This window comes from Pristis pectinata, chromosome 11, assembly GCF_009764475.1.
Source record: "Pristis pectinata isolate sPriPec2 chromosome 11, sPriPec2.1.pri, whole genome shotgun sequence".
In the NCBI taxonomy this organism is placed as follows: domain Eukaryota; kingdom Metazoa; phylum Chordata; class Chondrichthyes; order Rhinopristiformes; family Pristidae; genus Pristis; species Pristis pectinata.
In genome coordinates this window covers 44,406,818-44,433,332 of record NC_067415.1, presented here as the reverse complement: position 1 = coordinate 44,433,332, position 26,515 = coordinate 44,406,818, and the positions used below count along the sequence as shown (strand labels likewise).

At 39.6% G+C, this 26,515-nt stretch overlaps 1 protein-coding gene across 1 annotated transcript in view; it reads right to left on the bottom strand.

Moving 5' to 3' along the window:
- Nucleotides 1-26,515, bottom strand: part of tmem135 (transmembrane protein 135) — a 307,781-nt gene that overhangs the window by 272,955 nt on the left and 8,311 nt on the right. Inside the window, exons 2-3 of the mRNA XM_052026561.1 lie at nt 18,742-18,868; nt 13,589-13,655 (exon numbers count right to left, since the gene is read on the bottom strand). Of these exons, the coding sequence (XP_051882521.1) occupies nt 13,589-13,655; nt 18,742-18,868 (194 nt within the window). The remainder of the gene's footprint in view (nt 1-13,588; nt 13,656-18,741; nt 18,869-26,515) is intronic.

Genomic DNA, 26,515 nt, shown 5'->3' with positions numbered 1-26,515 from the left:
CTCTCCGGATGGTTGTAAAATAAAAGGGAAATACTGACAAACTTGGGAAAAATAAACAAAAAAAGTTGCAGATGCTAGAAATCTGAAATAAAACAGAATGTACTGGAAATACTCAGCAGGTCAGGCCACATCTGTGGAAAGAGAAGCAGTTCCAACTTTTCAGTGTGACGACCCTTTGACAGAACTGACAAGGAGACAAATGCACTTGTTAAGCTGTAGGAAGGGCAAGGGAGGAAAGGCGGTGAGGGCATCTCTGATAAAATACAAAAGAAGCTTGTTAAGATTGGGAAATAAACTTGTTTGTTATATGTCAAGTCAAAATCACAACAAAAACAAAATAGTCCAGGTTTTCCAATTGGTGCTAATACCAAGACTTGTACAAGTTTCCCCGTAATGTCATTTCAGCACAAATATAGTCATAAGCACTTTCTGCCCTGTCACCCTCTTTGCAGTGACTCTCTGCTCTGCACAGGTGGAATCTTCATGGAATCCAATTAAATATATTAAAATCAACACCTTATAAAATCTAAAATCCACATAAGCCACCTCAGAGATAATGGAAATTCTATTGCTTTGATATTGCATATAAAGTCAAATGTGACAATGGAATAAATTAAGTAGATTTTGTTCAATACAATGAAATTTACTATAAGCAAGTCACTGATCAAGATATAGTTAACACAGGCACATGCACACATAAATGATGCGCCTTGGATCACTGATTTAAGTGAAGATGGCAGCGAATCTCCCACTCTGGATCACCATCTTTCCCTTAAGGTTGATGACTCAAGTTAGTACACAATTGCAGAGGAACAAGCAGCCCTCCTGAAGTTCATCCAAGTTGTCAATTTCATGTATAATACAAGAATGTGCATTTTTATATATTAAAAGTACTTTATAAGTGGCAAAAAGTACTTCACAAAAAGAGAGTATGAGTGAGAGTTTAGGAGGCTTATTCAAACAGGTGAACTTTTATGGAAGGATACAAGGATGGAAATTTCTATGTTCCAATGCTGTGATTTTGTGCACATTAAAAGGAATTGACATGAAATACATGTTAAGATGTGAAAGAGGAGATAATCTTGACAAGTGACTATGGACAGCTCATCAATCTGCTAAACACAGAGTTCACACACGCACACACAAATTTTACCTTAACTGGTAGCAGTCAGGAACAAATGTTTCCTTACATTTCTCCTCCCTAGCCCCATTTACCAAAACTAATTGTCCCTACTAACCAAGTTTTAACTAAGAATCGAATTGTAGAATCTTATCTGGACTAGTGTTAAATATGCAACACACTTGCGTGCTGGAAGAATGGAAAAAATCTTTTCCAGCAACTTTTAAGCTTTTCTGAATACTACACTAATGTTACTACTCAAAAAAAGGAACAATGGATATCCAACTATAGTTTTACAGCACTGGATACCTTGCATAAACTTCCATACAAAAGGGCTTTGATTCATATTCACGAAACATCTCGTTTCTGTCAGATGAAGGATGTGGCGCTCGGCATTGTCACAAAATAAAAAGAAGAAGATACTTGGTGCACTTTGGTTCACTGTCCTGGTTTGGTTTTGTCAAAATTAGTCACATTTGATGAGGAAAGAAGCACTGGTGCAAAAGGAGAAAATTGTAGCTAGTAAAATTTGTTAATGATTTATTATTACAAAATAATTCTATTTTTGATACAAATTGGCATCAAGATGCATTGGAGTCAATAAGAGGTTCTTCAAATTCTTAATGCCAAAACCATTGATATAATCTGTCTATCTATTACTTCATTAGTAATCTGGCACCTGCAAGTCATTAATTTGAAAAATTTTCTATAAAAATTCAAGATTCACTGCATGCTATGTGACAATGTGTTTCAACCAATGTACTTCAATTTGATTAAAAATGGATCGATGATGGTGGACGGAGGGGTGGGGTGGGGGAGAAGGTGGATTGAAGGTAAGTCACGATTGTAAAGTTTCCAGAGGCAAATGTTGGGGAGAGAAAAGACTTGCTTCACATCATGGCCATGGTTTAAAAGCAGCTACTTCACTGAATTGGCAGAGGAATTTCCACTTTATGGAGCTGAGCACAACTTTCTCAACCCAAGGTACGGAATTCAAGTATAATTGAGTATAATTGTAATTTGAATTTAAATCATTTCTCCAAACAATTTGTGCAAGGTGTTACAATCACAAACAAGAGAGGAAGTGATCTCAGGCCTTTAAATTGCAATCACTTTTAGCATGAAAAATTTACTAACTCCTATATTACAACAGCACACAAGCTTCAAAAGGTAGTTCAATGTCTAGAATTCACTCTGGCACATCTCAGGGACCTAAAAGGAAGGTGTAAAGTAATAGAATCAGTCTTTCCTTCCAAAAGAATTATCACATTGGAAGATTTCAATGATGAATATTTTCACAGCCATAATGCAAGGGGATATGGGCACCATGAATTTCAATACAATATAATGGTGAGCATGTACCACATTCACTTGAATTGTGTGTTTTGAGAAGGTCTTGATCATCCAAATAATTAATTCTTGGAAATAAAGTTCAAGCTGGAATCAGCACATTCATTTTCCAATCTGATCCTGAACACCAGTAAAGAATACAGAGCACAGCTTTATAAATTCCAGCAATTCAGTGAACTACCTGCAGTTCATCCATGGCCAAGAAGTGAAGCAAGGCTCTTCTCTCACCAAAATGCAATTGTCCTGCCTATTTGTTATTACAGGAACACCAGTAAAGGCCAGGGGCTCACACCAGCTTCTCGGCATCACAGCAGGGAAGGCAGGGTTTTGCACCAGGTTCCCATCACAGCAGCGCTACTAGGCATGCATATTTCCAAATAAAATGCTACAATGACCCCTACAGCAATCTTGTTTCTGGAAACATCCTGAGCGCTAAGCAAGGAATCATTGTGTAACTCTGCCAGAGTGCCTATATGATTGACCATCAGGAAAGGGACTACCATTTTTCAGTGATTATCTAAGTTACTCATGAAAAATCTAGCTAAAGTTTGGTTGGTTTGCATGGTTTATAACATAATGTCTATACCAATCAAAAAAAATAAACTGCAGTTCCTTCAGCAGCTAATATTTGTAACCAGGAAAATGTGTTGCCTTAAGAAATAGCCTTCATTTTAAATAGCAAGAGTTATAGCCAAACTTCCTAATTTTGTAATAAATAACAAGGAACACAAATTTAAATAGTGCCATATCGCTGGCTTCAAAGTATTTCTCAACCCAACCATGCTGCAAATGAATCCATGCAGGACCAATAGACAGATAACAAATGGAAAGACATCTGTTTCCCACAACAGACTAAGAAGTGAGTACTTTAACCTTTGGAAAGCTCAGGCACATACTCTTGAATATGAATATACAGCAATCAACATCCATGGCAAAGATCCATGCACAACAATCGTGGAACTGCACTGGTTTATCCAAATACCTATCAGTTGGGCTTGTTAACCTTAGGAAAGTAAACAAAAAATTAATTGAGATCCTTAAAATTACGATTTGGTTCATATGAATTGATTATTAGATAGAAGGGAGATGGGCAAAGAACAAGGGTGTAATTGAACAAACATGAAACTGTGTCAGATATTAACAACTATTTTCCTGAAGCTGTCAATTTATGAAACAATCTGCCACTCCCTTCCAAAGACTAGAAAACTGTGTTGTTGGAGACACGATAAAGATAATGTGCCCAATCATAGATAGTGAGTCCATATACAGATTAGATATGCTGATTCGTTAACTAGCAGCTCTTCTTACACTTTGCCCATAAAAAATGTACAATTTTGTATTCAAGTGAGAGACAAATGTAATATGATGATTTGGAAAGAATTTTGGTTTACTGTGTAGCCCAAGCATTGCCTAATACGAACTTTCCTTGACTTGCCAACAAATTCAGCTTTTCAAGGTTTAAAATTATAATTGAAATTAAACTTGGAACTGTTTTCTTTTGAAATATTTCAATGTGAACATCATACAGTTACTTTCAAAAAATAAACTATTAACAAGCCTTAACCTAGGTCATCCAATTGAATTAGTGTATGGGTTAACAGAGGAAGGGGGAAATCATAAACTAAAGAATAATTGGAAAGTTTTTATAATAGCAACATTCTTGGAAGTGCTTTTCACTAATCAAAGGAAAAATTCCAGGAGAGCAATTTCATTGTCCCTAACATAACATATTTACTTAACCATCATGGGTTTGAACACATTACTTTCAAGGCAAATCAGGTCACTAAAATCCACCAAATTATTGTGTGACACATAAGTAAAAACAAAAACTTACTTTAAGAATAAAGCAAACATTCATACTATCTAGCAAAAACATTCAACTCACCAAAGAAAAGCTGCAAACATTTCTTCAGCTCTTTCCCCAAAAAAGGGAAAAGCTTATTTTGTATTAACCACTAATAATGTTACCAAAGAATAAACAAACTGTGAAATGCTGCATCTGGTTTGCAATTTTCTTTCTTCCTATTGTGGGCCAATGTATCTATTACTCTGTCTTTTTGAATTATTGATACATACAAATAGGGAGTCAGGCATGAAGGATAAACAGAGAAAAAAACTCTTACATAGATGGAAAGAGAGAATGCTCATTATATGTGAATCTACAAAGATAGCATGAGGAACCTGGCCATTCTAATGCATGGATTGTCCACAGATTTACTACCAGTGCTCAGATGTAGCAGCCAGAGCAACTAGATTCATAGGTTATATTTTACAGGACAGTTCACCTTAAAAATGCATATTATTTTATCTATACGCAGGAGTTCTGTTTAAGCCTGTTAGAAAACAAGATGGTTTTGGTTTGCTCACATGGTGGGATAATATTCAGACTTGAGGGTGTGCCCAAAGGAGCCACAAAATTGTAGTTTAAAGCATCTTAATTAGTTACATTGTAGACTGAGTGTATTTTGGTCAAGCTTTACAAGATAATGAAGTGAGTAAATTCTAGATCATGTGCTACAACCAATATGTTAGAGAGGAATGCAGGTCACAATGTCCGCTATTTAAAGAAGCTACTCTTTGCCAAAGGCTGGTGGACCCATAAAAACAGGTTGCTGGCTTGTCTAACAATTGTTGATTCACTAAGTTTATTTGAAGAGCTGAACCCATTTCAACCTGGGCAAGATTACCTTGAGGAGGGGGTAGATATTATTTAACATGAAACCGGGTAGACAGGAATCTCTGGACTAGTTTCAATCACATAAGCAGATCAAGTTGAGCTTTCCAGCTTTTATCTCCCTAATCTGATGAGCTTTTACTATGGCTGATAAGTAAAAGAAATATCTATTGCAGAAACACCACATCATGACTGTGGGAGAAGCTTGACTGGTCAGATTTTAGAAAAAAACTACAGATGCCAGAATCTGAAATAAAATCAGAAAATATTGGGGATACTCAGCACATCAGGTAACAATTACTTTAAAAACTGGCACTCAGAGAAAGAAGTGCAAAGAAACAAAATGAAACAGAAAAATACAGCCTTGTCTGTGGAGAGGGGGAAAAAAAAAGTAGTTACCCAAATTGTTAAATTCAATATCAAGTCCCAAGGGCTTCAATGTACCCAGAAAGAAGAGGAGGTGCTGTTCAAGGCATCATTGGAAATAACATAGGAGGCCAAAGACAGAGGTCAGAGTGGAAGAATGGCAATTATATAGTTGCAGACAGATGGAAGCTCAGGTTTGCCCCTCTGCAGACCGAAGAGGGATGTTCTGCAAAGACACTTCCTAATCTGCATTTGGTTTTGCAACATAGAAGAGACCACAATGTGAGCACTGAGTGCAAAACACCAAATTGAAAGAAGTGCAAGTGAATTGCTGCTACACCTGGAAGGATAATTTGAATCCCTGGATGGCAGAAGGAGAAGAGTAAAAAGGGCAGCTGTTGCATCTCCCATGATTGCATGGGAGATGCAAACTTCCATGAGAAAGGGAGGGGAGTGGTCAGAGGAGATGCAAGAATGGACCTGTGGGAGTTACAGAGGGAACCATCCCTTCAGGATGCTGAAAGAGGAGGGAACAAGATGATGCATCTGGCCATGGGAATCCACTGGCGGTGCTGGAAATTGTGGAGGATGTTCTGTTGCATGTACAGGCTGAATAGAAACGAGAGCGAATCCAGAATTGATAAAAATAGAGAAAATGTGGATGAGATCTCCGTCAACTATGATACAGGGAAAGCCACCACTAAGAAAAAAAAGCAAAGTGCCTTCAAGCCACTGGTGTGGAAAGGCTCATCAACACAACATAATGGATTCAAAACCAACTGTTGGACTTTAACCATCATTGAAGAGTTCAGAATCTACTGACACAGGAGATAGGGCCAGCATGTTCCTTTCAGAGTAAAGGGGCCAAGGATAGCACGATTAGGGAAGCCTGCTTGACAAGGGATAGTAAGGCTCTGGTCAGGAAAAAGGAGGCATATGTCAGCTGGAATCAAGCAAATCCCCAGAGTATAAGAGATGTAGGAGTAAACTTAAGAGGGAATTCAGGAGGGCAAAAATAGGGCACAAGATAGCTATGGCAGATAAGGTAAAAGGAGAATCCTAAGAGATTCTATAAGTATACTATGGGGATAACAATAACTAGGGAGAGAATAAGGATCAATGTGGTCATCTATGTGTGGAGCCACAGGAGATGAGCAAAGTCGTAAATGAATATTCCTCATTTGTATTTACCATGGAGGTGGTCCTGGAAGCTAGGGAAGTCTGGGAAGTAAACAGTGATGTCTTGAAACATATCCACACTACAAAAGAGCAAGTGTTGGCATCTTCAAGTGCATGAAGGTAGCTAAATCCTCACAGCCTGACTGAGTGTATCCTAGGACATCATAGGAATCCAGGGAAGAAGTTGCTGAGGCCCTGGCAGAGAGATCTATAATCATTAGCTACAGGTGAGGTACCAGATGATTGAACGGTGGCTAATATGGTGGTTTTTATTTAAGAAGAGCTTCAAGGACAAGCCAGGAAACTTCAGGCTAGTGAGCCTAACGTCAATGGTGGGAAAGCTACTGGAGGGATTCTGAGAGACAGGATGTACCTGCATTGGAAAGCCAAAGGACTGATAAGGGATAGTAAGCATGGCTTTGTATGTGAGAAATAACGTCTCACAAATTTAATCGAGTTTTTTTTTGAAGAGATGACCAAAAGGATTGATGAAGGCAGGGTGGTTGACATAGTTTACTTTGACTTCAGCAAGGTCTTTGACAAGGTCCTGCGTGCTTCCAAAAACTTCCAGACCAGAAGATTTGATCCTATGAGATCCAAGTATCTAGCCAACTGGATACAAAATTAGTTTGGTGCTAAGATTCAGAGGGTTGTTTTTCAGATTGGAGCCCTGTGACCAGTGTTGTGCCACAACAATCAGTGCTGATCCACTGTTGTTTGTCATTCATATTAATGTTTTGGACGAGAATATAGTTGGCATGGTTAGCAAGTTTGCAACTAACACCAAAATTGATGGTATAGTAGACAGTGAAGAAGGTTATCTAAGATTACAATGGGATCTAGATCAATTGGGAAAGTGGGCCAAGAAACAGCAGATGGAATTTAACTTGGACAAGTGCCGTGTTGTATTTTGGCAAGACAAATCAGGGCAGGACTTGGGCAGTGAATGGAAGAGCCCTGAAAAGTACTGCAGAACAGAGAGACCTTGGGATACAAGTACATAGTTCTTTGAAAGTGGCAACACATGTACACGAGGTGGTGAAGAACATGTTTGGTACACTTGCCTTCTTCGGTCAGGGTATTGAGTACGAGAGTTGGGATGTCATGTTACAGCTGTACAATACATTGCAGAGACCACACTTGGAGTAACAAAGAAAGGATGCAAAAAGTTTCACGAGGATGTTGCTGGGATTGGAGGGCTTGAGTTATAAGGAGGGACTGGATAGGCTGGGACTTCTTTCCTTGGAGCATAGAAGGGATACAAAATCATGAGGGGCATAGATAAGGTGAAGGGTCAGTCTTTTTTCCAGTGTAGCGGTAACTAAAACTAGCGGGCATAGTTTATGGGGATGGAGAAAGATTTAAAGGGGATCTGAGAGGCAACTTTTTCCACAACTAACGTAGTGTGTATATGGAATGAGCTTCCAGAGGAAATAGTAAAAGTGGGTGCAATTACAAGGTTTAAAAGACATTTAGACAGGTACATGGATAGGAAAGATTTAGAGGGATATGGGCCAAACACAGGCAAATAGGAATAGCTTAGGTAAGCAACTTGTTTGGCATGGACGGGATGGGCCGCAGGGTCTATGAATCCCCTGATCTGAATCTGAACTGCCAATATTGCTTCCCCAGACAGGTGAGCGGTAAATATTATTTAATTATTTAAAGCAATTTAGTTTATTTTGTTTTCTCGTTTCAAATTAATAAAATTTTTTATTCAATACTTTTTGATTCTTCAAATAATCAAATAAATTCAAATAGAATGTCAAATGGATTCTGAAACATTGAAAATTGTTGACAGCTTTGAAAGCCAAAGCTGGGGCAGAACTTTGTCAGCTTCCATGGGAGTTTTGTGGGCAGGGCTTGTTCAGTCCGTCACACCATACAAGGCCCTGCTGCCAGTTAGTTACCCTGGCACGCAAAATCAGTATTCCAGGCTCAATTAAGGAAGCTCAGAAGGATGGACAACATTGATGGCAAACGGACTTCAATAAATTCTGACCTCTTCACCGCTGATTGAAGTCCAACAGAAGGTTTAAGCTATTAAGCTGGCAAAGTAGTGAAATATTAATTTTAGTTGTTGGAAGTTATATTTCACTAGAAAGCAGCATCTTCTACTACACCAGGCCATAGATTGCAGCTTCAATTCATAGTCAAACACTCATATACAACCAACTCATTTGTACACCTGAATGAGGTTCCACGTTTCACTATACTTAGCATCACCTCCCCCGATTTTTTTCTCCTCCACCATGGATTCCCAATGCCCCAAGTACTGTGAAAGTAAAAAAAGAAATGGGGACTCTAAATGCTGGAAACCAAAAAAAATAATAAAACATTAGGAACAAACACACAGTGGATGCAGAAAGGAACAAGTAGTTCAATTATCACATTTTGACCTGTTGCAAGTTTCCAAGTACTTTTTGGCATTTTCCCTCACCATAATGCAAAATTCTCTTCATTTATCAAGAATGATAATCATTCATTAAACCCGAGGTGAGTGGTTCTCAACATTTACATTTAAAAAATAACTTCAACCTAGTCTTATTGTTTCATTTCTTCCTTTCCCAAAAATAAGAATTCCAAGAATTTTTAATTGAATGAATCAGCACCTACAGCTTAAGGGTGCTCAAAAACATTTCCTGCATTTGGCACAACTGCCAACATTGGAAGTAAAACTATACAACTGAGCTGTACAATCTTATTAAGTGGCAGCAATTGTCCCCATTTCTACAAATATCTGCAATTAATTTTTAATTAATGAGACATGCCAGTGCACTTTCGATACAAGCTTCCACAGACATTGCACCAGTAAGCTACCAAATTCATGACAGTCCCATGTTAACAGCAATCTATAGCAAGGTTATTGTGTATAAGAAGCAGAGGTAATTTCTCGCTCAGCACAAACATTTCAGCCACAAAACTAGCAAGTGCGTTTTATACTGGAGGACCACACCTGAAATAATTTCCCATTGCTGTTCTTATTTTGTGTAGAATGTGCAAAATTACGATTCAGAGTAAAGCTTACAGCAGCTTCTTTTTGATACAACTACATGTTTAACAACATACAGTTGTTTGAAATTTACAATCACAATTTATCTGTAGGAGGTAACTAACTTCTTCAACAGCGAGATCTAGGCCATTGTTGTCAAAACCACAGAAATGCTTATTTTTAAAGCACCTTGTGTACAACATTGACGTGGCCCATAATGTAATAATGAGATCAAGTTTATTTCAAACGTCCCCCTAATCAAATTTGCTACAAGATTAATTTGCTTGGGATTTAATTACAAAAGACATTTAGATGAAAAAGAGACACAGACTAGAAAATTAATTAAGCAACGTGGTTAGGCAGCAGTTTGACATAATAGTATTCAGAAAATATATCCACATATTGACAAATAAATAGACCAGAATAAAAGTCCCAAACCTTTTATTGCATAGCCTGGAAGCTGTTAAATAACATAATAGCACTACTGCTTCATAGCTCTTAGGTTGATCCTGACCTTGGCAATCTCAGAGTTTGCACATTCTTCCTATGACCGTGTGGGTTTCCACCAGGTGCTCTGATTTCCTCCCATATCCACTACTGTAACTTATCCCCTTTAGTATAGGTAATTGCAAAAAAAATTAAAACACTTCATTCTCATGTGAGAGAGAATAAGCTGAAAGGTGACGGGAAATAAGGAGGGGAATGGGACTGATGAGATTGCTTTGTAGGGAACTGGCAGGGACCTGATGTGATGAATGGCCAACTTCTGTGCTGTAAAAGCAAACCCCCTCCCACTGGCCATAAACCTTAAATGACAAACAATGGCAACAAAGTCAACAATGACAAATCAGGATTCACAAGAGACTACAGATACTGGAACCTGCAGCAAAAAACCACTGGAGGAACTCAGCAGATCGAGCACCATCCATGCAGGCAAAGGGATTGTCAACATTTGGATTGAGATCCTGCATCATGACTGATGACATCTTGATCCAAAACCCACCCTTTTGCTTCAACAGATGCTGCTTGGCCAGAGTTCCTCCAGCAGTTTGCTTAAAAGACAGTCAGCAGACTCTGAGCAGCAGCACCAGAGAAGTTAAGATCATGGAACAGAGGGGCCCCAGGAGGAGTTGGGATCCTCCAGGATACTCAGACAACACATCATGCAGGGGTAAGGCAGGTGAACAAGCTGGCCACCTGGGAAATCAACCCGGCTACCACCACAAGGCTAAGAATGCGTGAGAGTGCATGTCAAGTGCAAGGGCAAAAGGAAGCTAGAGGAAACACCTTCCAGGCACTGAACTGGTCAGGGCACAAAGAAAGAGAGCTCAGCCAGCCTGAGTTTGGGCCTGGCTGTGACAGCCAGCAGCAGCAGCAGCAGCTACTCCTCTGGCTGGATGCCAGCCAGCTGATCAGTGTAATATAGGCACAGCCTTGCACCACAATGAAAATTAAATTCACCATCACATAATTCCACCCGCATTCCTTTCAGATGTCTTGCAGATACCTGACAGTACACACATCAGGGTTTAGGACTCTCTATGCAACGAAGTTGTAATGCTATTTCATAACAGTTCACTGAGGGCTTGGGGAGGTTAACAGTTTCACCAAACTGCAACATAAAACCTAAAACCCATTGTGGTGACTCAGAAATCAGGGAAAATAACTCCTCCATAAGATGCCCACATTAAAGATGAGCATCTCACCCCAGAAATGGACAGTGCATCACAGGAAGCAAAAGTAATACCAAAACAATGGTAACACATAGTAGTTGTAATGGCAGGCATGAAGGCAACAAGCAAACTAGCAGTCATTTTTAATAATCTTAAATGCACAGTTTAATAGATTATAGGAATAAAAATTATTAGGATCTTAACATAATTCATTCTGCAGTATTGACATTTCTTCCACTTCAGCATTTGAATTGAACTTTAAGCAACTTGTTGAGAAAAAACTTTGAGAACACATTTTTCCAGAGGTTAAGAAACACAAGAGACAGCAGATGCTGGAAATTGGAGCAATAAAATCTGCTGGAGGAACTCAGTGGGTCAGGCAGCATCTATGGGAGGAAAGAAATTGTCGACATTTCAGGTTGAAACCCTGTGTCAGGACTGAGAGCGGAGAGGCAAGGTGGCCAGCATAAAGAGGAGATGGGGAGTGGTGAGAAAGGATTCCGAGGTGATTGGTGGACTGAGGAGGGGTGTAAGATGACAGGCAGGTAGTGACAGGTAGGGGAGGTGAGCGGGGGTGGAGTTAGAAGACAGTGGCAGGTGAAATGATAGATGGAGGCAGACATAGAGACAGGGGAAAAAGAAAAAACAACAGATGGAGCAAGGTGGGGGGGGTGTGACACAGGAGACAGCTGCTGGAGGGAGTTAAGCAGGAACGCAAAGTGCCACCAGAGCTGGATTCAGATAAGTAAAGGAGGTGGGAGTGGGAACCATTAGCAGAGAAGGGAGAGGTGAACGACAGTTGGAACCAGATGGGGGGTGAACACTGAGGGAGTGGTCCTGTGACTCCCTGGTCTGCTCATCCCTCAACACCCCGGCACTTTCCCCTGCCGTCACAGTAGATGTAACACTTGCCCTTACACCTCCTCCCTCACCACCATCTAGGGACCTGACAGTCCTTTCAGGTGAGGCAAAGGTTCACATGCATCTCCCCAACCTCATCTACTGCATTCGGTGCTCCCGATGTAGCCTCCTCTACATCAGCGAGACCAAGCGCAGACTGGGCAAAAGTTTCACAGAGCACCTACGCTCCATCAGCAATGGCCATCCCCAGCTCCCAGTTGCAGAGCATTTCAACTTCCCTTGCCATTCCCACAGTGACCTGTCCATCCTTGGCCTTCTCTACTGCCAGGATGAAGCCCAACGCAAACTGGAGGGGCAACGCCTTACATTCACATGGGTAGTTACAACTCAATGGTATGAATATTGAGTCTTCCAATTTTAGGTACAACCCCCCAGCCTTTTTTTCCCTTGTGCTCCCCCCAATCCTGATCCTCCAGTCCTCCTGCTTTTGGTCCCCTTCCCACCTCCCCCAGCCTCCCTTCACCCATCTTTGTCCCCTCCTGGCTCCATCCACCCACTTCACACACTGGTCCCAGCTATCGTTCACCTCTTCCTTCTCTAATGGTTCCCATTCTCACCTCCTTTACTTATCTGAATCCAGCACTGACAACACTTTGTGTTCCAAATGATCCAAATTCAGCGACACTCTAATCTCAAATTGTATTAGTCCAAACAAAAAGAAAAGCCTCCTTAACTGGTGCATAAAAGTTCTACCTAATAATTTTTAAATTCAAATTCAGGCATAAAGCCTAAAATTATAATTTTGATAAATTGACATTTCATGAACTTGAAAATATGTCATATATTCTGATAAATTGCATTAATTCACAGAATCTGGGGATCGGCAGAAACGTGAATTTTGAAGTAGAGATCAACCATAATCTACCTCAGAATGACGGAGAAGTCCCAATGAACTATGTGTCCTATTCCTCAGTTTCTGATGATTTACACGCTCAGCGTACATATAGGCATCAGCTGGTGACCTACACAGCTGCAAATATGCTGAAGTTCAGTAAAGGTCAGACATGAAACATCACAAAAGTGTGGTGCCTTTTCAGGGTTAACCACTACCAGTGCATTTCTATTGCAGTGAGGAATAAAAGATGTCATGACAAAAGATGGGAGGAAAACTAGCAAGAAAGCGTTTGGGAAGATACTTCATAATGCCAAATAGATCTAAAACACAAAAAGGAAAATCAGTGTTGCACAGCTTTATTCCACCTTGATGAATATAGCTTTAGAAGCAAAGGTTATACTCCTAATATCTTAAAACTCCATTGCATCATTTCTTTTAATTAAAAAATATTACCTGCTTTCCTTTCGATGAGAATAGCCAATATGAAGCAGGCAAAGCTGCACCAAATCCTGCAGACCATATGTAGAACTTCCCAAGCAGTTTTCCTGGATATGGAGGGGGAAAGAAAAACAGCTAAACTTGCATGTTAAGCAATATTAATCCCTTCTTAGGTAGCCCCTCAGGATTAAGGTTTTCATTCCATCCTTCTTGGCCCCTTCGCTCCTCCCTTTCCTCCCAATTCAATCATGCTTCTCCACATCCCACACCCACCCAGCCCCAACTCTTTAACCACTAGATTTTTGCTTCTCCAACAGCGAGCTGCCTATCAACCATTGCCACTCACTTGCTCTGCAGCCACTCCTCAATGCTCATCACCCTCCTCTATCCACAGGTCCCAGCAGCTGTACTGCCTGAAGTCTGCATCCCAGCCCAGAATCCAGGAAACCTGGGAGAATCTTCAGCCACCCATCCATTGCTGCCTGATAACAATCCTCCGGTGCTCTGCTCGTGGGTTAATGGATCCTAGTACACGAGTTCCTGGATGATGGATGCAGATTCATACTGAGGGAGTAGCAGCAACCTGGATAATCATGTCACATCCATAATGACCTTAAACTCAGAGGGCCTCAGTCTTCCTTATACTCTTTAATACCAGGAGGCCCATGTTTCCCAGGCCCCTTGCAAACGTAGAACACCCCATCTCTCACCCCCAAATCCTGAATGAGTCAGGTTCCCTGGATTCCCCAAAAACCCAAGGAACCTCAGTTCCCCACCCCACCTATTGACTTAATCAGCTTTACTAACTGCATAACTTAGATAATAATGAAGAAAGGCAGAAATGCATAACTACTGAAAGCAATGATGAACCATTTGGGGACAGCACTGAGAACATCAAGTCCACTTGTTGGGAGTCATAGAAGCCCAGTGCTAACAGAAGGAGCAGACCACCTGAAACTATCCACACACAAAACTACTTATTGGGTAGCTCCTACCCCATTTGTGGGTCCTACACAGGCCTTAATCAGTCACAACTGGCCCACAGAAATAGCAATGGATGCAAGGCATCCTCAATCTTGGGGAACCCACCTAAGTTGCAAGAAAATCAGTAAAACAATTCATTAAAAACATATTGTTTTTTTAAAAATTGCTAAACTGCAACCTAACTAATTCTGCTTCCATTCACTAAATATAAATAAATATTATTCATTAGAAATTGTTGCAATCTAATCCAAGACTTGTACATGGGTGTAATATTAATGCATATCAACATGATGAATTAAAAGCTACTTTGCCATTGATTGATTAACCCTCAACTCTGCATTCCACAGTAACCTTCCACCCCTTGCTTATCAAGAATCTATCAGCTCCTGTCTTACAAATATTCAAAGGACTTCCACTTTCACTGCTCTTTGAGGACAATTCCAAAGACTCTCAAAACTCTTAGAAATGGTGCTTCACTCCATCTTGAATGAACAATGCCTTATTTTAAAGCAGTGACCACAACCCCCCTCCTCCCATCCCCCTACACACTATTCTTGATTGCCCCACAAGAGAAAACATCCTCTCCACATCCAACCAGTCACACAAGCACCCCCCCCCTCCCCCACCACACCTCCAATGGTCTTATTCACTCTTAAAGCTAGGCTAACCAACCTTTCCAGTAAGACAAACTGCCCTTTCCCGATATTAGTCTAGTAATCATTCCCTGAACTGTTACGAATACACTGTCATCCTTCCTTAAATAATGAGTAAAATATTTTCCACAGAACTCCAGGTGATTGGTGTTTCAGTGGGAGAGCATTTTGGGAACAGTGATCACAACTCCTTAAGTTTTAAGATAGTTACGTACAAGGATAATTCTGGACCTCATGGGAAAATGCTAAATTAGGGGAAGGCAAATTACAACATTATTAGGCAGGAGCTGGGGAGAGTAAATTAGGAGCAGCTGTATTGGGCCAGTCCACATCTGGCATGTGGGAGTCGTTTAAGAATTCAGAACCAGTACGTTCCAGTAAGGAGGAAAGACAAAGATGGCAAGATTAGAAAACCTTGGATGATGAGAGGTGTTGTACATGTAGTCAAAACAATAAGGAAATATATGTAAGGTTTAAGAAGCTGAAATCAGACAAGGCCCTTAAGGAATATAAAGAAAGCAGGAAAAAATCTCAAGCAGGAAATTAGGAGCGCCAAAAGGGCCATGAAATGTCCTTGGCAAGTAGGATTAATGAAAATCCAAATGTATCTTATACATAATTAAAAACAAGATGGTAACTTGGGAGAAGGTAGAACTACTGAAGGATGAAATTTGTGCCTGGAGCCAGAGGATGTGGGCAAGGTAATAATCGAGTACTTCACATCGGAATTCGCAAGGAGAACAACATGGAAGACAGCAAGATCATTGTGGGGTATGCTAATAATCTCGCACATTGTTGAGATCAAGGTGACGCTAGTGGTGGTATTAGGTCTATTGAGAACATGAAGGTGGATAAGTCCCCAGGTCCTGATTGGATATATTCGATGTTATGAGAAGGACAAGGGAGGAGATTGCCAGAGCTTGACAAGATCTTGTATCCTCTCTAGCCACAGGCAAGGTCCAGAGGACTGGAGAGTAACCAATGTTGTTCTTCTGTTTAAGGGCAATAGAGATAATCCAGAATATTATAGGCTGGTGAGCCTCACATCAGTGGAATGGAAGCTATTGGAGAGGATTCTTAGGGATAGGATTTACTCACATTTGGAAAAGCATGGGTTTATTAGGACAGTCAGCATGGCTTTTGTGCAGGAAGGTCACATCCTACAAACTTGATTTTTTGAGAAAGTGACAATTGATGAGGGTTGTATGCATGGACTTTAGTAAGGCATTTGACAAGGTCCCTCATGGTACGCTGATGCAGAAAATTAAGGTACATGGGATCCATGGTGATTTGCTAGATCGGGTTAAAAATTGGCTTGGCCATAGAAGACAGTGTAATGGCAGAGGGATGTTATTCTGACTGGAGGTCTGTGACCAGTGGTGTTCTGCAGGGATCAGTGCTGGGACCTTTATAAATATGATTTGAATGAACATGCAGATGGGTGACTAGTAAGTTGCAGATGACATGAAAAATCGATGAAGTTGTGGATAGTGAAGAAGGTCGTCAAAAGATACAGCAGGATATAGATCAGTTGCCGATATGGGCAGTGAAATGGAAAATGGAGTTTAATCCGGGAAAGTGTGAGGTGTTGCACTTTGGGAGGCCAAATGCAAGGAGAAAGTATACAGTAAATGTCAGGACCCTTAACAACATTGATGTACAGAGGAATCTTGGGGTCCAAGTCTATAAGTGAAAGTCCATCCTGAAAGTGGCAACACAAGTAGATATGGTAGTAAAAGCGGCATATGGCATGCTTGCCTTCATCAGCTGGGGCATTGAGTACAAGAAGCAGGAATTCACATTGTAGTTGTAGATAAAAAAAACTTTGGTTTGGCTGCATTTGCCATATTGTGTGAAGTTCTAGTTGCCCCATAATAGGAAGGATGTGGAGGCTTTGCAGAGGATGCAGAAGAGGTTCACCAGGATGCTGCCTGGATTGGTGAGTATAAGCTAAAAGGAGAGGTTGGCACAAAACTTGGACTGTTTTCTCTGGAGCATCGGAGGCTGAGGGGAGACCCAATCAAGGTTTATAAAATTATGAGAGGCATAGATAGTCAGAGGCTTCTCCCACATCCCCACCCCCCCCCCCACCCCCAAGAGTAAAAATGTCAAGTACTAAAGGGCATAGTTTAAAGGAAATTGGTGGGGTTAAGTGATTTTTCAAAAAAAAATAAACAAGAGAGGTGAAGGTGTCTAGAACAGTCTGCCAGAGTGGCAGTGGAAGCAGACATGATATGACATTTGAGAGGCACATGAACATGCAAGGAATGGAGGGATACGTATCGTGTTCAGGCAGGTAGGTTTAATTAGGCATCCTGGTTGGCACAGACATTGGGTCAAAGGGCCTGTTCCTGCACTATACTGTTCTGTGTTCCAGATATGGTTTAACCAATGTCCTATACAAGTGGAGATTGCTACAATTTTATATCAGCTATTATCAGTTCCATGATTGACAATACAAGAATGGGTAAAATGATGCGTCAACCCATTATTAATTTCTTTTATTACTCTCATTCTTTTAAACTGGGTTATTCATTCCTCTTCTTATGAAGACATGTACTTTCCTCATATTAATTATTCAGGCAGGCAATGAGAGTGCATAAAAATTGGCAACCTTTTTGAAACTTTTTCCATAAACGAGCCAGAAAATAACATAGGTCCGAATGAGTTTAATGGCCATCCTGATACCATCTCATCTGAAGCTGCAGCAAATGAACACACACTATCTAGTTCAGACATGCATAATAGCCGCAAGTACAGAAAAGGATGGTAAAATGATAATCCAGCACCCTCTGAACTTGCTGGTGCTGGATGAGCAGATTTTCTAGACTGTTGGATATTAGGCCTATGAATACCCAAACACACTTTTAATTCACCTTTTTTTAAAAAAAAGAGACATTGCACAGTATTATAGTAAATTTTGCAGTGAACCTACGACACATGGCCAGGTGCCAAAGTCATGGGATTTACAAACAATTGGATAGCAGTTTTTCAGTGTTTTACTCCATGCAATATATAATCCAAAACGCACCAAGTTCTTTGATTTAAAAAAACTTAATTATGTGGGGGATGTGAATGCCACAAGGAAGACTCGCACTTATTGCCATCCCCAACTGCTCTTGGAAAGGTGGAGGAGAGCTACCTTCTTGAACTACCACAGTGTTCAAAGTGATGCTTTTGGGTGGGGAGTTTCAGAAATTGGAACTACAACAGTGAAGGAATGACAATATATTTCCATGTCGGGTTAGCGTGTTAAATAAAATTAAAATCTTAACTTACTGAGTTTTAACTACATTGTTTCTTATTGTACAGTGGGGGAATGATGACAGCATTGACTAAATAGCATTCAGCACAATGAAATGATCACACAAGTCCATTTATCAAATTGCTGACAAGTTTAATCGGTATCATTTAGCTCCAGCTGCCAAAAATTTAGAGTTGTAATGCAGCAATTGACTGTAACTGAAGGGACACATGAAAGTGCCGAAAAAGCACGTCTAAAATTTGACAGATCTCACAAAATCAATTTCATCTGTAGATTAGTAAACCTCTCACCTGAGGATACAGAAAAACATAATATAGAGGCCACCATTTGCAGTAAGGAAGGAGGTCGATTGGAGGATCTCAGGGAGCAGTTTGTGAATATAGTAGTCTAACTTCCGCCTTCGCAGGATTGCTGCAATCTAAGACAAATATGGAATTATCCTCAATTTGCCACTTAAAAGATAAGGTGCATCATTGATGTTACCTGATTTTTTTAAAATATATTTTAACATACTATTCATTGCTACATTGTTCCATAAATTACTGAAGGCATTTTCAGATTGCAAAATTTCACTTGTAAAATTTAAGAAATAAGGTTCATATAAATGTAATATCAATGTAAATGGCACTTTCATATTAAACTCAATATGGGCAGTCACCCCTAAGGTCAAAAGGTGTATATAACAACTGCAAACAAAAAGATAAAGAGCAGGAATATGCTTCAGCAATAAGTCTTCACTGATGTATAATCGCAAGCCTCTAATCCAGCTAATGGAGGGCAAGGCAGATGAAATAAAGGGTACATTTTTATCCTGCAGAATTTTAAGAAATGTTTAGAAAGTTAAACACGTTATAACTTCACTATTTTTAGTAGGCTGCAGAAGGAAAACGTTGATCAAGGAATAATCTATTTACTTCCAGTCGTGGCTACATGTTAAGCAACAGAAAGCACACTATATTAGAGAGCAAATTACTTAACCAGCGATATTTTGGGATTGGCAACAATTACAGATAGTAAAAACTTAACATTGCTTGATGAAAATATTAAGCCCCGTTTTGTCAGTTCATCTGCAAGTACTGCGAAATATCTAGCAAATTTAGAGCACCTTTTCTCTATAACCGTTCTCTTCTAACTCAGCTGAGGTTTGAACAAATATTGCATGTCAGCTGCACTTTACCAATGAGCCAAAAAGCCTAAATTGATAAAAGTTGTCATGGTTTTTAAAGTCACCCAAAGTACTTCACAGGAATTAATGATTTGTGTACTCACTGTTTTGTAGGCAAATGTAACAATCAATTTGATCTCACCAAGGTGACTAGCAGCAAATGAGTTAATGACCAGAAGGTGACTGAAAATTAGTAGGAAATCTCCCTAATCTTCTTTCAGCAGTTGTTCAGAATCTTTGCATTCTGTGACCAGCAAGTAAGGTGATGTTTAATCTTTCAGCTCATAAACAACAGCATGAGGAGATTGCCTCAAGAACATCTCCATCCTCACAATGGAGAAGCCCAGTAAAAGTGCAAAAGCCAAAGTTGAAGTGCTTACACCTGATGTTCTAGTGAACAATATATCCTGGTCTCCACCCGACTTCTACACCATCATACAAGCCAATCTTCAGCCAATTTGATTCATTCCATGTAATATCCAAGAATGTTGAGCTTTCTGGATAAGCAAATATTGTTCTCCAACAACAAGCTTGCTGCAGAGCTGAAGACTCGTGTTACACCATGCCTCCAGACAAAGCTGTTCCTTTACAATGCTGGCATATATCCAAGTAGAAAATAAGCTACCTAGGTCTTTCCAACAAAAAGCAGAATAATCCAGTTTGGTTAGTTGTGTGCCCATTCATCTCATCTTGATCCACAGCAAAGTAATGGAAGGTATCATCAGTGGCATCATCAATATCTACAGATGAATTGCAATCACATATGCTCACTTTGGGTTCTGCCAGTACTACACAAGTCAAGACCATATATTTGAGGTCCAAACTTGGACAGTGGAGTCAAATTTTAGAGGGTGGCAAGTGACACTGACATGACAGCACCATTTGACCAAAAATTACATCAAGGATTTGGGGGAAACTCTGCAATTTCCGAAATCATACTTAACACAAAAGAAGATTGGTTCTTAAAGAGATCAGTCATCTTGGACCTAGGACAATACTACTGAAGTTCCCTGGCCATAACTTCAATAGTTTTATGACCTTCTATCTAGACTATAGCATGAATACACCTATTTCTTTTAAAGAGGAGATGGGGATGGGCAATAAATACTGAATTTGCCATGGCTCCCTCATTTCATGAATGAATTTCTCCCACCCAAATTCATCTAATTATTTTTCAATTATCCTTCTACTCATATACTTACCAAGTTCCCTTTACAGGCATCAATGCAATTCACCTCAATTTCTCCTTGTGGTATTAACTTCCACTTTCTAATATTCTACATGTAGAAGTTTTTCCTAAATTCTTTGAGATTTAATATTGAAATCATAAATTTATGGTTACTAGTTTTTGTCCAAAATTCACCACAATTGAAAATGTCTCTGGATCTATCTCAAACCTGTTTCATAATTTTTTTATATCATTATATCCGTTAACATGCCATCCAAGAGCAACAGACCAGTGTGAATTATTGGTACAGCTAAAAACGTATTTTCTCTATTCCTCAAACTGTAGAACCCCTCATTACTCCTATACTCGTACACTTTTTCCCCAAAACCAATCACAAATAGCAGCCACTTGCTCCATATTGTTGTATCATAATTATTTGGTACACCAACCCAAATTCAACACTCTTGGGATCCCTTTACTGCAATCTTTCTACTGCAATGGATGGTCACCCACTTCTATTTATCACTAATTGCTGCCTGCAGGTAATGCTTGTGTAGGAATGTCAATCAAAAACTGACTATGATTTGATGGCCCTCAAGTTTGAGAAAGATTATCTATGTTGAATCACATAAGAGCAATCTGCTACTTTAATGAGATATGGTGGACGTCCATGGAAACCTTACTCAAGGGAGGCCCAACAGTTTCCCAAAAGGCAGGGAGAAAGTTAGCTGAAAAAAAGGAGAGATGTTTGAATCATTTCAATGGAAGTTACAGAGTAAGTGAAAAGTGAATAACACCAGTTAAGCTGCCTTAGTATTAAACTTGGCATGCTAAAAAGGAGGTGTTTGTGCAGTGATCTTCAAGGCTAATTTTCAGTAGCTCCAATTCAAAACTAATGGAGTTTGAAGGAGAAAGACATCTGGATGAGCCTCACCTCCTAACTTGAAAGTATCTAACAGTTGTGGGAGTTGAAATTATTGCATAACCAAGTACAAAACATGGGCTGAACTCAGAAAAGAAAGAAGAGCCTGGAAAAAAAACTACAAACCACAAAAGCTAGCTTAAAGATCAGAACACTATAAAATAAGTCAAAAATATGTCTTTGTAGTAGATTAAGTTTATTAACAGAGTCCAAGATGTAAACATACAGTAAATGTGCCATTTCTACACCTTATTTTTGCTGCATAAACTGACAAGCAAATACTGCAATCCTCTAAGAAGTTGAACTCAGGTCTGGTTACACCAGGATATGGCTACTAAGATGATTGTTCACTTTAGAAATATGAGGTACAATAGCTAATTCCAAAGCAAAGTTATTATTCCGCATTGAGTAAGTTTTTCTTTGGCAAGTCAGATGCAATAATATTTTTATAGACAAACCTGACCTTAATCCTACTAAATTTTAATCTAATATTCCCAAATTAGGCTCTGTAATGGTGCAACTTCTACCACTTCTTATAAACGCATAATTTTCTTCCTGGTCCATTAATCCTGTCCATTGGTTGCTTCCAACTTTGGATAACTTTAGAAATGTTAATTCCACAATGAACAGTTTCTCTACACTTTAACTTTCCTTAAGCACTTTGAGGACCAACTTCAACATTTCAGATAACCAACTGGAGAACATGTACATTCACAATTCCTTATTATGTGGCATAAAGGTGCAAATCCTTCTCCCCCACCCAAACTCACAATCCATATAGTGATCCCACAATAAGAGATAGTTATGAAAGTTATCATTGCTCCTAGTCAGTCTATAACAACAGAATTTTGATACAAAAACACCTTTCTCTAGGCCATCTTCTGATGAATCCTACTGATATTTTCACAATGTCTCACACAGGAAATTACCTGGATTTTTAGGCATCTACTTTCAACCTTGTACTAGCTTTCCCAATCCAATCATCAGAATACTATTTAATTTCACCCCTCCATAATAGCTGGCTGCTACCCATATAAGACTTTGAAATTATTTCTCTTTAGATTGTCCTATTGATTCAAGGTATAAACTGGAAGTAAATTTGTCACCTATCATTAACTTCCTCTATGCAGATATTTAAATTGGAATTTGAGAGTTCCAAATTCCAGGCTGTCAGGTCTGTTGATGCATTACTTTAAGCCCTTCTCCAACAGTAGTTACCACTATTTATCTGATCGCTGATGCTATTTTTCACATCAAATCTTAACATGCGCTATGCATTTCACATCATCTAACACAGATTTACATTTTCCTCCACTCCTGTTCTCCACTACCCTCCGATCATCAGATCTGTCTGCTGAAAGATCATTGACCTGTGATGTTTACTTTCTCTATACAGATGTTACCTGACTTGCTGAAATTTTTCAGATTTCTGGTAACTGCTGTGTTCTGCATCCCACAGTTCCAGCATCATTTTTTGTTCTTTCTACTGCTATCATTTATCTTCCCCTGTATACACTCCTCCAGGAAGATACTAACATACAGTGGCATGGAAAAGTTTGGGCACCCCTGGTCAAAATTTCCGTTACTGTGAATAGTTAAGTGAGTAAAAGATGAACTGATCTCCAAAAGTCATATAGTTAAAGATGAAACATTCTTTTCAACATTTTAAGCAAGATTTGTGTATTATTTTTGTTTTGTACCATTTTAGATTGAAAAAAGGAAAGGAGCACCATGCAAAAGTTTGGGCACCCCAAGAGATTTGAGCTCTCAGATAACTTTTGCCAAGGTCTCAGACCTTCATTAGCTTGTTAGGGCTATGGCTTGTTCACAGTCATCATTAGGAAAGGCCAGGTGATGCAAATTTCAAAGCTTTATAAATACCCTGACTCCTCAAACCTTGTCCCAACAATCAGCAGACATGGGCTCCTCTAAGCAGCTGCCTAGCATCTGAAAATTAAAATAAATGATGCCCACAAAGCAGGAGAAGGCTATAAGAAGATAGCAAAGTGCTTTCAGGTAGCTGTTTCCTCAGTTTGTAATGTAACTAAGAAATGGCAGTTAACAGGAATGGTGGAGGTCAAGTTGAGGTCTGGAAGACAAGGAAAACTTTCTGAGAGAACTGCTCATAGGATTGCTAGAAAGGCACATCAAAACCCCCGTCTGACTGCAAAAGACCTTCAGGAAGATTTAGCCGACTCTGGAGTGGTGGTGCACTGTTCTACTGTGCAGCGACACCTGCACAAATATGGCCTTCATGGAAGAGTCATCAGAAGAAAACCTTTCCTGCATCCTCACCACAAAATTCAGCGCCAGAGGTTTGCAAAGGAACATCTAAACAAGCCTGATGCATTTTGGAAACAAGTCCTGTGGACTGATGAAGTTAACATGGAACTTTTTGGCCGCAATGAGTAAAGGTATGTTTGGAGAAAAAGGGTGCAGAATTTCATGAAACGAAGACCTCTCCAACTGTTAAGCACAGGGGATGGATCGACCGTGCTTTGAGCTTGTGTTGCAGCGAGTGGCATGGGGAACATTTCACTGGTAGAGGGAAGAATGAATTCAATTAAATACCAGCAAATTATGGAAGCAAACATCACACTGTCTGTAAAAAAGCTGAAGATTAAAAGAGGATGGCTTCTACAACAGGATAACGATCCTAAACACACCTCAAAATCCACAATGGACTACCTCAAGGGGAACAAGCTGAAGGTTTTGCCGTGGCCTTCGCAGTCCCGACCTAAACATCATCGAAAATCTGTGGATAGACCTCAAAAGAGCAGTGCATGCAAGACAGCCCAAGAATCTCTCAGAACTAGAAGCCTTTTGCAAGGAAGAATGGGTGAAAATCCCCCAAACAAGAATTGAAAGACTCTTAGCTGGCTGCAGAAAGTGTTTACAAGCTGTGATACTTGCCAAAGGAGGTGTTACTAAGTACTGACCATGCAGGGTGCCCAAACTTTTGCTTCGGGCCCTTTTCCTTTTTTATTATTTTGAAACTGTAAAAGATGGAAATAAAAAAGTAATCTTGCTTAAAATATTAAATGTGTCATCTTTAACTTTATGCCTTTTGGAAATCAGGTCATCCTTTACTCGCTTAGCTAGACACAGTAACAGAAATTTTGACCAGGGGTGCCCAAACTTTTGCATGCCACTGTATGTATGAGCTGGACAGTTTTGGTCTCCATCCTATTATGGATATTTCCTTTATTCCCTCTATTCCTCCCCCTCTTTGTAACTTAAAACACTTAATTTCTCCTTTTTGTAGTTCTGATGAAAGATCATCAACCCGAAATGTTAACAGTTTTTCTCTCTGCACAGATGCTGTCTGATTTGCTAAGTACCTCTAGCACTTCATTTTTAATGAAAATTGGAAGCAACCTAGCACCTATGCCAGGGAGGTTCTTGGTCATTTTGCTAGTCTGTCTATAGGAAGGTAGATTTGTTACAGGAAAGAAACTTTTCCAGTGTTCTAGTCAAATGGACGGAACAATTCAAGAAAGATTATGCAGGGAGCCTGCTAGTGTCGCAAGCTATTGCAACTGGTTCAAATTCAAAGTGAACCAGTCGCAATAGCTTCCAAGGTCACAAAAATCATTACATGACTGGAAGTAGCAAAGAACATTTGATGTGTTGTCGCTGTGTACTGTAGGATAATGCACATCAATTTGCAGACAGCAAGGCCCCAATAACCACATGCAAGAATCATAATCCAGTAATCCGTCTTCTTAGCTTTAAGACATATATATTTTGCCAAATCAAAGATGAAGTTCCCCTGCACAGAAGGATGGAGTCAGATAAATGGCCATTTATTTGAGAGGTGGGTTTTAAAGAACAGGTTTGAAAAGGATAGTAATAAGCTGTAGTAGTAATCAGGAAGGTTTTAATAGAAACATTGTTTTAAATTTGAGGTATGTTGGGGGGAAAAAGCAGCCATTGTGGTTGGGCAAGTGGTCCTAGTAAGGCCAACCAATTTGGGGGACGTCAAGATTCCAGTAAATTGCCAATTGTTGTGTGGATCTAGCTTGTGAAAGTTGAAGTGTTATTACAGCTGAGCCCACTCTTTTCCACATATGAAAACATTTCAAAATATCCGAATCTGGACCCAGCCAAAATTTATCACTCTCCCACCCTGTGATATTGAAACCAATTTTAGCCCCTCAACAAGGATTTCTTTTTAAGGAAGAGGTAGCTTTTAAACACACAAAAAGGCATAAAGAATCACTGAAATTTTATAGCTTCTTCTGCCAATTAATCATAACTGCAAACTAATGACTCATTCAATAGTTCATTGGTTTGGTATTGCTCTGCTTGCCCAAAGACAAGGCCTCCCTTTCAATCCTTGGTCTAAGATAATACATTGGCAAGGATCCAACAATGCTTCACTAGAATGAGAATAATAGTTATCTGTTCTCATGATCCAATTTCTGTTCTGGGATGGTTATACATTTGGGCTTGACTGTAATATGTCAAATAATAAAGAGCTTACTGACAGTTATTGCTACTGGTCACAAAAAGAAGTTACAAAGTTAAATATTGTAAACGCTGACACAAATGGTAAAAACTAGTTATGTGAAGTTGTTGAATTCAGTTTCGAGTACCAAGGGCTAAGTTATGTCCAGATAGATGATATGGTGCTGTTCCTCAAGCTTACATTGGGCTTTGTTGAAATAGTGTAGGAGGCCAAAACTAAGGTCAGAGTGGCAGCAGGATGGATAATCAAAGTGATGAGATTCAGGAAGTTCAGGGTCATTCTTTTGTACTGAACGGAGATGTTGTTCAAAGCAGTCACCCAATCTGCATTGGGTTTCTC